This window comes from Macrobrachium rosenbergii, chromosome 3 (assembly GCF_040412425.1).
Source record: "Macrobrachium rosenbergii isolate ZJJX-2024 chromosome 3, ASM4041242v1, whole genome shotgun sequence".
Lineage (NCBI taxonomy): Eukaryota > Metazoa > Arthropoda > Malacostraca > Decapoda > Palaemonidae > Macrobrachium > Macrobrachium rosenbergii.
Genome location: NC_089743.1, coordinates 90978086 through 90990942, shown reverse-complemented (window position 1 = coordinate 90990942; position 12857 = coordinate 90978086). Strand labels below are relative to the sequence as shown.

The 12857-nt window shown below is 38.0% G+C and overlaps 1 protein-coding gene across 1 annotated transcript; it reads right to left on the bottom strand.

Annotated features, from left to right (window-relative positions):
- Window positions 1-4999: 4999 nt before the first annotated feature.
- Window positions 5000-5320, bottom strand: LOC136851772 (uncharacterized). The gene has a single exon (XM_067126087.1). It carries the CDS (start codon window positions 5318-5320, stop codon window positions 5000-5002), a length of 321 nt encoding a protein of 106 aa, XP_066982188.1.
- Window positions 5321-12857: the final 7537 nt, after the last annotated feature.

Sequence of the window (12857 nt, the reverse complement as noted above, 5' to 3'; positions counted from 1 at the left end):
AACGGGGCCGCAAGGTTCACAGAGACGGTAACCAAAATTAACTGCTTGTTAGGCTAAACTATGCCTATTATTTATTATTATTATTTTCTAGCGAATCTCAAAGATTGAACGCCAGGTTTGTCCAGTGAACATATAACCAAGATTTACGATTGTGCGAGTTCTTAACAAAGTACATATGTGACTTTTCATATTTATTCCAGAATTGATAAAATTATCTGATATACTTGTAGGTAAAGTGAGACAATAAAAAAAAGGGTAAGAAAAAACGGCATTGAGACAGCTTTGCTTATTTTAGAAACCTGTCATTTAAAGGAAAGAAAACAGTCACGTAAAACTAAAAAATAAGTCTTGCAAAAAAATGAAATATATTTATTTTCCTCAAAACTCACTGAAAAAATATGCAGTTATAAAACGGTGATGTTCATTGTTAATACGGATCTTTCCTAGATAGTGAACTCCAGCAAAGTTCGGGGGTCATTATCTATATGACTAATATTTCTTGGGGGTCATTATCTTCATGATATTTACAGTCTTTTGTTTATGTTTCTACGGTAATCCCCAACGGGCTTGTACTAAACACACCGCAAAGGTGGTATGCCGGGTAAAACCCTTGGGCCACTATCTAGGAAAGATCCGTTAATACCAATGCATCTTAGAAGTCTGAACTGTGTTCCTTACTATAATTCTTGAACGGGAGTTGCAGACGGCATGCTCAGATTACTCGAACCGTTACCTCCATAGCCGAAGCATTACCTCCATTTGTCAGAAGTGTAAACTCCTAGTTTAATTTACTAGAATATCGAAGTCGTTATAAAAAAACATTGTCCATTAGCACTGATTTTCACGTTTGGGGTTTCCAACATTATACTTTTGAAGTTTTGCTATTTATGGTTTTGCTCTTTAATAAAGTGAAATTGACAGTGTAACAAGTCAAATTGATAATCATACTTTTATTTTTTTTCTAAAATGTTCACATTGCATTAATAGCATGGTTGATGTATGTAGTACCTTTAGCTAAATAAAGTTGGGCAGGTTAGTAGATATTAAAAGCTCCCCACCAGTGGAGTGCACAAGGAATTCTCAATTTAAGTTATAAAATATATTCGTATTTTCCACGGTTGTACAAATCATACACTGGATACTATACCATATTTAGGACCTTGATGTTACTCACTTGCAGGGTTCAACTTTAATAAGATTGTTAATATTATGGAATATCCCTCCTATTCTCTTCACTGGTAAATCTTGGGTATGGCCTAACCTCCCGCACTGAAAAAATTTAAATGCTTCACCAACAGTATCTCAAAGCAGTGCTCTTGGACCAACTAGTGCATTATGGAAATAAAAATTACGAAGTAAAATGCTCTAAATGCTCATAAACAATACTTAAACTACCATATCTCCAAAACATTTATAAAGGATATACAACACTGAATGGGAGAGAGACAAACTGAACGTGAGAAGTGTTAAAAGAAATCTAAAAAAACTCCAACGCCAAACATTTCAAATATATTTAAAAGTAGGCTAATAAAAACAGTGAACTAATTCGTGAACACCTTGATAAGGCAGATTATATAGCACATTAGCAAAAGTGGGATACCACAGATATGATGTGCAGCTTTCATAATTTGAACTGTATATTTTACGTTTAAATTGGCTTCATACTTTCGTGACAAGAATGGTATAACTGCCTCTAAACTGGTCTACCAAACTAATCCTAAATGAGATTCTAGACCTATCAAAGCATATTTTTTCTGTTATATACTACATATACATCACAGAAGGCACTGGCTAACAATTCGTAGGAGCATATGGACTTTGATTGCGCGGCCTGATGCTATAATAGACCCATATGAGTCCTTCACAAGAAACGCAGGACTTCCGTGAAATAGGACAAATTTTAATAGTTTCATTTTTGGAAGATTCTTTTTGTGCTATGAGTCATATTTGGAGTTGAGGTTACCCATTTCTTTACGGCACTAATTCGTACAAGTTCAGCAGCAAATGATGTCGATTATAATGGTAAACATTGTCGATCAAAGCAGCGAAATCGTTGCCAATTTCAGCAGTCAGAGATGCCGATTTCTAAAAAAAAAAATATTGATTTCAGAACCAGACATAACCGATTTCTGTATCAACTTGATAAAAACAGGAAATGGATGTTCATCAGTCTCTCTCTCTCTCGCATCTTATCCAGTGATTTCGGTGCCACACAGTCTGCTTTGCATTTCTTAAGGAACCGGATTTGTAAGAGCCCCGACGCTGTCTCTTCCAAACACGTGTGTGTTCGTGTGTTCGTCGATCGTCATCATCAGAGTCGACAGGACAAAACAGGAGCGTCTCCTCTCTACAGGAACGCGATTTCAACCATACAATATTTCAGTCTTTCTCCTAAGCATTGTTGTCTTAACGTATGACCACTACTTGCATTGCCATGCAAGATTCTAATCATGTACTCATAATGTTCCAACGAATCTTCTGTATCAAACTGTGTGTATGTTTCTGTTTGTGAAGACGCCAAAGGTCTCTCCATTTCACATTTATTATGCTATTGCATTGTATCCATTAATCTGTCTTGAATCTCATGCAATTGGCCATATGTAGAATTTCCTGACCCTTCCACTGATGTATGTTTCATCACCATATGTTAATCATGTCTCTTGATATCGCCATCTGTTTGTCTGCCGACAAACACACATGTCTGAACCTTTTATGTCCGTTTTACCTGTCTGTGTGTAGACGCTACATTACCGCTCGCACGCGTCAATAACATCTTCCAAGATTCTGTACATTTATCTCAGTAAGGAATAACCAATAAACCAGTTAACACCCAGCCAGTATGTCACTCATAACCCAGTCCTTACAGATTCTGTTGTCTGTCACCGCTAACCTTCTGTTTCCTGTATTCGCAGAAGAGATCCTGAAGGACTTCTTCGTCTTTCTCTGCATCTTTTCCCACTTCTATGTGGGGTCGATGTATCTGACAGCTTTCCCCAACCACCTGGCTCGGTCAAACACATGGTCCTCTGACAATCGTTTGTCTCTCAGGTCTTCTCTAACTACAGTACATCCAACTGTCATCCATCCACCTTTGCTTCAGCCTTCCTCTTGCTCTCCCACCAGGCACCTCCATCTGCATATTTCACCCCTTCTCATCGCATGGCCATACCATGATACCACTGCAGTCTTCTCTCCTGGGCCTTCTTTGATAGTTCTACGACTTTAGTAGTTCCTCTTATTCTTTCAATTTTGATCCTGTCCATCTTTGTTGCTCCACACACCCACCTGAACATTTTCATCTCTACCGCATCCAATTTCTTCTCTTGCACTCCCTTTGCCGGGTATGTTTCTGTTCCATACATCAAACAGCGCTGGTCTCACTGCTGCCTCATACACTCTTCCTTTAACCTTTATGTTGATTCTGCAGTCGTACAAGACACCTGATATCTTTCCCCAATTTTTCCATCCAGCCTGCACCTGTTATTTCTACATCCAAATTTCCATCATCAGCCACTGTTGAAACAAGATACCTAAATTTTTCTACTTGGTTCAACCTTGTCCCTGCCATACTAATCTCGGAGTCCTGATCTTCATTAAAACTTAGGTATTCTGTCTTACTCCTACTGATCTTTAATCCTCTGTCTTCCAGTACCTTCTTCCATTGGTCTAATTTTGACTCCACTACCCTTCTGTTAGTGCTGCATAACACGATGTCATCAGCAAACAACTTGCACCAGGGGGATTGATCTTATTCTTTGAGATAGCACATCCATTATCCGGTCAAAAAGATATGGACGTAGAGCAGATCCCTGATGTAAACCAACTCTTACTGGTATCCATTCAGTTAACCCAACACCGCTTCTAACCTGCATTGTTGCTCCTTCCCTTGGACCAACCTCACATACTTTTCCGGTGTTCCCTTTACTCGCATGCACCTCCAAACCTCTTGGCCTCTTGGCGTGGGACTCTATCATATGCCTTTTCCAGATCTATGAATACTACGTGCAGTCATTTCTTACTTTCCCGGTGTTTTTCCACCATCTGTCGGGAGGCAAACACTGCATCTGTCGTTCCTCTTCCTGGCGTGAAACCAAACTGTTCTTCACCTACAGATGTTTCTTCTCTAATTCTTTGCTCCTTTATTCTTTCCCAGATTCTCATGGTGTGAGACATTAGCTTATTCCCCTGTAGTTTGTACAATCCTGGATGTCACCTTTCTCTGTATAGATAGGCACAAAACAGCTTTCTCTCCATTCTTTTGGTCGCTTTTCCTGATTGTATATTTTCTTTGCTAGGTCCCACAGCATGTTTATTCTTTCTCCCAGGCTCTTCCACACCTCTGCAAGATTTCCATCTGGTCACATTGATTAACCATTTTTCATCTTTAGTGCCTTCTTTACTCCCTTCCTGCTAATAGTACTTGTCATACCAAGGTTCTAGAATCCATCTTCAAATAATTTTCTAGCATTTTCATCATTTAACAGGTGTTCATAATATTCTTTCCACCTCTTCTTTATTTTATCCTCGTTGCATAAATCTGCTCCATTCCCATCCTTAACCTGTTGTATATGGGAGTAGTCTTTGGTGTTCTTGTCCCTCGACTTTGCAATTCTGTGAATTTTTCTCTTCCTTAAGGTGTTTCCAGCTCTTCGTACATGTCATTTAAAGTTCTTGTTTTCTTGCACAACCGTCTTCTTTACTTGTTTCTTATGTCTTTGGTACATCTCCTTATCCTCTTGCTCTCCATACTTTTCCCAGGTCTTTTTTGCATCTTTTTTGGCTTTCACCACCTCTTTCACTTCATCATTCCACCACCAGGTTTCCTCATCATCAAGAGGTTTCTTTCCAGATGTCTTTCCCAACACCTCTCCACCCACTCTTTTATCACCATACTGATGTGATTCCACCATTCTTGCACTCCCTCTAGCAATCTGACTTCCCTCAATAATCTCTCCTTAAATTCCTGCCTAGCTTCCTCCTTTTACTGTGTTCTGCTCTTTTATGTGATGTACTGATTTTCTTTCTTTTCGAACCAGGTGTTGACAACAGCCAGATAAAATGACACTGCACAGTCCACAACTCTTTCTTCCTCATCATTTCTCTCTCCAACTCCCCAGCCACCATGCACCCTCTCAATACCCTCTCTGGTCCTTCCTATATGTCCATTCATGTCACCACCAATAATTAATCTCTCTTCTGCTGGTATTTCACTCAACTGTCGGTCCACTGCCACTTTCTCATCTTCATCACATCTTACTTTAGGGGCAAAAGCACTCACGATGTTGACTATTTTTCCATCTAGGCACAGTTTCACAACCATCGCTCTATCACTTGTCCTCTTCACCCTTATTATGACGTCTTTTAATTTTTTTTTTTAGCAATTTATATCTGCATGCCTTGCTTTATTTCCCTTCCACCTAGTCTCCATCCAAACTCGCAGATTTAATCTTTTATGTTAATTTGCGATTCTGGAGGTAGCTTCCCTGTTTACTAACGTACCAGTCAAGAAGATGATGGAAATAATAAAAAAGAATATGGAGGAGGGAGTTTACGCATGTGACCTAGATCATGACGTTTTGATCAAACTGTTGACAGTGGCCCTCAGTGTCAATGTGTTCAAGTGGGAGGAAACTATTACATGAAAAAAAAAAAAAAAAATGGTGTAGCTATGGGTTCAAGTCAGGTTTGGCTATCAGGAATTGCAGCCCCGATTTCTTAGATGAAGAGCTGGAATATTTGAGGGAGAGCTTCAGGAGATTACAATACTCTAAGTATTTGTGGGAACAGGCACACACCAAGGCAAGGAAAAACTATTTTGGAGAGAGGGAAGGGAAAGAAAAGGAACATTTGAAAGGGAAGAAGGTAATTACAGTCCCTGACAACAACACTATTACACCCATCAACAGGAAACTAGATCATTTCAAACTGACAGGCAGTTACAAATACACGATTAGGAATAAAATAGTTAGGAACAAAATGTCGGTAGAGGTGGAAGAGGTAAGAGGGGGTATACATGGCACTGTTTCTAGACTGTGAAGAGCATTACTTCGGTGAGAGCGGCAAATCCTGCAAAGAACGAGGAAAAAAAAAATTAGGCACTACAATCAAAAGTCAGCGGTTGCCAAGCACTTTTGGGAAAAGATCACAGAACAGACTGGGAGAATATGAACCTTCTATACAAGAACACAAATAAAACGGCCAGACTGATTGTAAAATGCCTTCATAACGTGCCAATAACGTAATGGCAGGCAATGCTGGGAGGCGATTTGAAGACAGCCTATCAAGAAAAATCATATACACAGCAATAGAAAATAGGACATGCAAAAACACTAGAGACCACATGGACAACGCATGCCTGGAAGAAGCCGCAGGCAAAAAAAAAGGCCAAGGTCACGAGGGTGGGGCTACGCAAGAGGAGGGTAATCTGAGGATTGAAGAGAGCCAGTACACAAAATTGGAACGACAAGGGCTTTGATTTCCTCCCCCTTACACATATAAATACAACTGGACAAGTGTCTGGTCATTCTACAGATACCAGACAATGAGGACAGTTAGTCCTAGAAAGCTTGTAACCTTTTCTGAATAAATATCTCTGCTAGATACCATCCAGTTTAAATGAGGTCCTGTTATCATACATACATACATACATATATATATATTGTCACGATGCGTATCAAGTACCTGGTTATTACACAACTAAACTAAAAATTCAAAAATATACCTCACTTCAGCCAGATACCTGAACTCTCATAACATTAATTATTACGACTGAGTACTCTAAAGGTAACAGTGATCCCTTAAGAAAAAACTCATTTATTACTTGAAAAATCAAACTAAATCTATCAGAACATGTGTGAGGTATCAAAATTAAACTAGAAATATTCTAGAGTAGAAGGGCATCACTCCATCAAAAAACTCTAACTGTTTCCCTGGTCTTAATTCACTTTAGCAAAACTAAAAGAACAAAACATGTTTATCACTTTGCCTTATGCACACACAATCAATCCTATTCACTGGTGATCAATAAATGAAACACTGTTTTTCTAAAAACATTAAATACAAAAATTTATTTTTAAATTCAAAGTTTATAATTAGAATTCACAATTAATCAGAATTCACAATCTGAAAAATTTACTACTTGAAAATAACACAACACTTAATTCTTGAATTAAATTATGAAACAAAACTAATTCACAAAAACTTTATCAGGAATTTAAATTAAACAAGCAAAATTTAAACTATCAAGAATTACTCAAGATTTAAAAAGAAAATCTTAAATGAAATATTAAATCAAGTATGCAATGTTAAATTACCAAGAAACATTTAAAATGCTACGTAAATAAATGTTACATCACAAACATAAAAAATGTGAAAATATAAAGATATTGTAAATAGAAAAACACACAGAAATACACACAAGATTTATCAATAATGATTTCACTTGGTTAAAATTTCCTAACTTATCATACCATGGTATTAATAAGTAAAATTCACGTTACCTTACACAAACTTGTGAAAACCTCTGTAAAATCACTTGCTGCAGCTGCGTTACCACAAAACACACTTTTTTACCTGGCACCGTTACAAACTAAATAACTACTAAATTCAGATCTCAAAAGTTAATGCTAATACGTGACCACAAAACACTACGTTAAAAGTAATCTCTTTCTAAGAATGAGAGAGAGAGAGAGGGAACCAAATTAACTGGTCTCAGAAATCAGAATGAAACAAATTTTAGAATTCCAGTAACACGTGAAACAATTACATGATGTCATTAAAGCATTTTGGGTACGAGATACAAAAGTTCTAGAAGCAGGGAGCTGACGTCATTAAAGCATTTTGGGTGCGAGATATCATGGAGAAACTTCTAGAAAGAAAGTTACGTAATCCCAGCAAAACGTTTTGAACGCAATCTTACAAAACATGGTGTAACTGATCAAGACAGGTATTTTTTTTTTTAAAGTGGCGTACGTGACTCGAACAACGCATGTAACAACATGAAATCACTCGTCTTGAGCTCGTATGGGACGAATCGGCATTTGTTATCCCAACCTGTCATCACTAACCCAAAACAAAGCGCTCTCTCTTATCTCAACTGATGACAATTGAAATGAAACAAGTCTTTGCTGAACACACACGTGTTCATATACTACGCTTTTATCAAGAAAGATATTATTCATTCTAAACAACGTTACTATTAAAACTGTATTAATAATTCTAAATTACGCTATTAAGTTATTCAATCACTAGTTCTTTTGAGATCTGATGCCAAACAAAATATGATACTTCAACAATCATCAAAATTATACCATGAAAATAGGAGGATATATGCATTAAGCAACATCGCGAAAATCGTCAAAAATCATAAGAAAACCTTACTTTTAATGCTCTGGGTGCAAAAACGATGTAAACTGCATTATGAAAATCAAAAACCTTCAAATTATATTATTCTGCCATTTTGGGGCCATATTTCTTCCGTCGGATCGCATATATATATATATATAATTTCTGATGAATATATATATATATATATATATATGCCTGTATATATATACTGTGTATATATATATATGTATATAACTGAATCATGAATATATGGAATGTGATGAATATACAAATAAAGAAAAAATCCACGACAGAAAGACAAACAATGGAGGGCAGCACTCCACTGTTTCTCTTCCTACATGGATTTTGTCTTTATATACATATAAATATATATATGACTTACCTCAATATTTTCTTGTATCTGACTGCTGTTGATTCAGGAAATCATAAAAAAAAAGCACAAAGAAAAGGGGGAATATAACTGAGCTGATGGCTCTACTCACAAGGCAGTTGTAAGCAAACACTTTAGGGTAAGTTTAAGATTATATATTTACATTAAATGAACAATCAGAAGACGAACTGAACTAAGCAGGCAGGTAAGGCCTGAGAGATTAATTATAACTAGGAACACTTGAAGGTATATCCATCGCTGTGACTATGCTGATAAGGGGCATCGTGGGCTCACGACGGGCAAGGCACAGTCAAGGGAAAATTCCACGGCTGAGGATCCCTCTGTAAATGGAGAAATTTCCGAATTAAAGGCCAGTAAGGACACAGTAAAATACGCATAGGACAAGGCAGTGCACGGTGGGTACCAAGGATGCCTTGAACACACGAATTTACGTAATTACTCAAACACTAGAATTTTCGTAGCAATGTTCTAACAAGGAGAGGTTAATATGGAAATACTGGCACTTTGAGATGAAATAGGAAGCACAGTGCAAGAATTAAAATAGTGTGACTGAATGAAAAGAACCTTTGCAACAGATCACTTTACCTTATAGAAGAGGTGGCTTCAGTGTGGGTAATGGTGGTGGAGGAGGGCTAAAGGGCTTCACTGGTAAGAATACTAAGCCCCCTACAAGATAGGACCACGTGGTAGAGGTATGGTGCTCTGAAGGAGGCGGGAGTGCAAAGGGAGGACGGTGAATCGCTTGCGTCCAGATAGGTCTCTCTCTTCTTGTTCCTTTGGTCAGGCCTTTCAAGACCTCGGGTCAGGTATTATGATGCTTTCCTCGTGCAGATGGGGTGTGTTTTGGTACCTATCCCTCCCCCCGAATACCAGGGGTTTACTGTATACCTTAAACTAAAATGCTTATAACAGCCCATTTCAATAGTTCAAAGACCAAATATACCTTAAACTATCATCCTCAAACACTTTAATATCATGTCAAAGTCATCTTACAACACTACCCTTAAAAATATGTGGCTTACAGCTACGTGTGAAAACTAATAAAGTTCACCCTATAATCAGGCACAGCCATTTCCTCTCATACAATATTCAAGCCATCCCATTTTCTTTTTACAGTACAAAGGGGAAACATTGGGAATTCACAGAGTTAAGTATTGTACCTAATTACTGAATTATGCATTGGAAAAAAATATATTTTACTGTACAGTATTGATATTTGAAAATTAGTAAATCATTTTTGTATCATAAAAAATATAGTCATGAAAATACCTTGAAAATACAGTCATCTGTGAATATTGCTGAGAAAAAAATCTGCGAATTGGTGAATTTTCCCACAGAAAAATCCGCAACTAACTGAAGCCGCACATGCTGAACCGCGATATAGTGAGGGTCCACTGTACATAAGTGCGTTTAAAATATACACATAACACAGGCATGTATGTTTACATTTGTGTATATTTGCTTCCATTTATTTATGATTTAATATGTACGATGCAAACATTTTAATATACGTACGTCTTTACTTCTGAGTCTACGTGATTTCTTCACTGCATTTGTATATGTATGTAAGTGCATAGTATTTGTAGTGTCACTTGTACGTACATATGTATCTATGTGTATGTACTGACAATAGGGATTCTTGTCAAAAACTGTGAAACCAGGGTAAAACGAGGAAAATGGCCGCATAATCTAAAAAAAGAGAGCGGAAGAATGTCTTATTTACGTAGGAGAGGGTGAGATGCGATGTTAAATATTCTTTAATTTTCAGCGTAAAATATTCTTCAGTTTTTCCTTTGTATGGCCATTCTTTGGAAATGGAAAATAAAATTTAGGCCAAAGGTCACGCACTAGGACCTATGAGGGAAATTGGGAGTAGAAGTTTTTAAAGGTACAACAAGAGGAAAACCTTCCAGTTTCACTTATGAAACAATTGTTAAGAGAGGGTGCAAAGTAAGACGGAAGAAAGAGAATAAGAACAGAGATATAATAAAAGGAATGGAAAGGGCTGCAGCTAGGGGCCAAAGGGACGCTGCAAAGAAACCTAAGTAATGCCTACAGTGCACAGAATGAGGCGCCCTGACGGCACTACACCCCCCTAGGAGGGACATTCTTTGGCTTTTTATGTAGTATATATATTAGTATATACATTTTCTGTAGATGTACCTATCTACGTATGTGCATGTGCAGTGGAGTCATTTCAGATTTTTCTGGGGGGGGGAGGAGGGTTTAGAACTTATGGTATGGGTGAGGTGGCGAGCGAAGTGAGCCCTATCAACTGGGAGTAAGGAGGGTGCTGTAAGGTCCCCCAGAGAAATTTTTGGAAATTTATGCAAATTTTGGAGCATTTTAATAAAGCAGCAAACAGGTTTGCCACTCCCACCCACCTAGGAGTGAATTGCCACTCCCACCCACCTAGGAGTGAATTTTACTATTTCAAAGGCTAGGGGGGGCAAACCAAGTCTTGGGGAGGGGGGCCATCAGTCTTGAGGGGGTAAGTGGCACCCCCCCCCAACAAATGACACAATGGCACACAGTTTTGGGTTCTTCACTGCTATGGTGCCACCACAAAACAGTGGCCTCAACTCCAGGCACCCTTCCCCACCCATTAGTACAAACAGGTAAAAATTCAAGTTTAGACTTGTTTCAAGTTTATAGACTATTAACTTCCGTTTAGATTTATGTAAGGCATCTGTCTACAATGCATTTACCTTAAGTAACACTATCTGCTTTCACACTTTAACAATAACAATAGTAACAAGGCTCACAAAAAGCCTCATTGCTGTGTAGCAAGTCTTGTGACATTAGGTAACAAGCAAACTGCCACATGGAGGTAATGTTGCCTTTATGTGAGAATACTGAGGGAGAGTACCAGTTTCATGCTCAGTTTCACTAAAGGGTGGACAATATTCCATTCAGACTTCTTGCTCTTGTCCATCCCTTCTCTTGAGATGGCAGAGTTGGACTCTCAAAACTTCTCTTTCGTCACATTCAACATATCCCTGATTGTTCATAGAGAGGTAGAGAGGCCTCTCTTTAAGCCTGATCACCGCGGCAGGCCATGCACTATGTATGGGTCACGGAACTCTAGTCATTCATCTCCCTCTTCATGACTTCATCCCCACATCCCTTTAGCACAAAGTGGAGATTTTTCATTATGTCAGGTTAATCACACCCGTACTATTCCAGGTTACAACTTCCACTGCATTCGTTACTTAAGGATGCTACCTGAATTTCCAAGGTCATCCTTTGCCCCAGTGCCTATTGTTTACAGGAATTTGACTTCTTACATCTGGGTGTACTATTCGTTTTAGAAGCTCTTGCTTCATCCTCCCTCCTAAATTCAGGTTATGATTAATGTGTTTTGCAAAACAGAATTTTTACAATAAAACAAGCTTTTATACAAATTCATTAATCATAATCTTGACTGCCATCCTCTTCCAGATGAAGGTTGGCACAGAGGAATGAGAAGCAATACCTTGTGCAACAGTGGATCTGGACTCGCCTAAGTATGGTTGGATTTCGACTCTCAAGATCTTTTAATCTGGTGTGACTGGGTCCATTTCACATGGAGTAAGCTTACCCAAGATTGATGGGTATGTGCAAAAATAAGTTTTCCTGTTAAACCAATTTTGATTGGACAACAATAATGGAAAATTTATGAAAATTTACAAAAGATTAATGAAAACAAGTTACAATTGTCAAAACTACCAAATCAAGCTTCATTAGCATGACTCAAGACATGTTTAAGAATGAGCATTGCTGTTGTTGCCTGCTAATGGGTCAGAGATGAGGACATTTTATCAGTTGTTTGATGCTCTTCTGCTTTTGTCTGCATGACATTATCATTATCATCGTATAAGTAACTCCCAAAGATAGGTGCCTTGAGAATTCAACGCTTTGAGTAAGACTAATTATGACTGATGAGTCTGTCGTAAAACAAATCAGATTGTGCAATATATAAGATGGCAGATTAACAAGAGCTACTCTACATGCAATTCCCACACATTCTTTTGTTAATTTAGTCCCGACATAACATGGATACTAATGGTACATTATAACTGAAGTTATAGGAGCACGATCATCCACTTCTTAGGTATCCATGCACGTAAAAGAAAACAAA

Coding starts and splice junctions, on each gene's coding strand:
- LOC136851772 (XM_067126087.1), bottom strand. CDS start 5,320: ATGGTTGTGAAACTGTGCCTAGATGGAAAAATAGTCAACATCGTGAGT.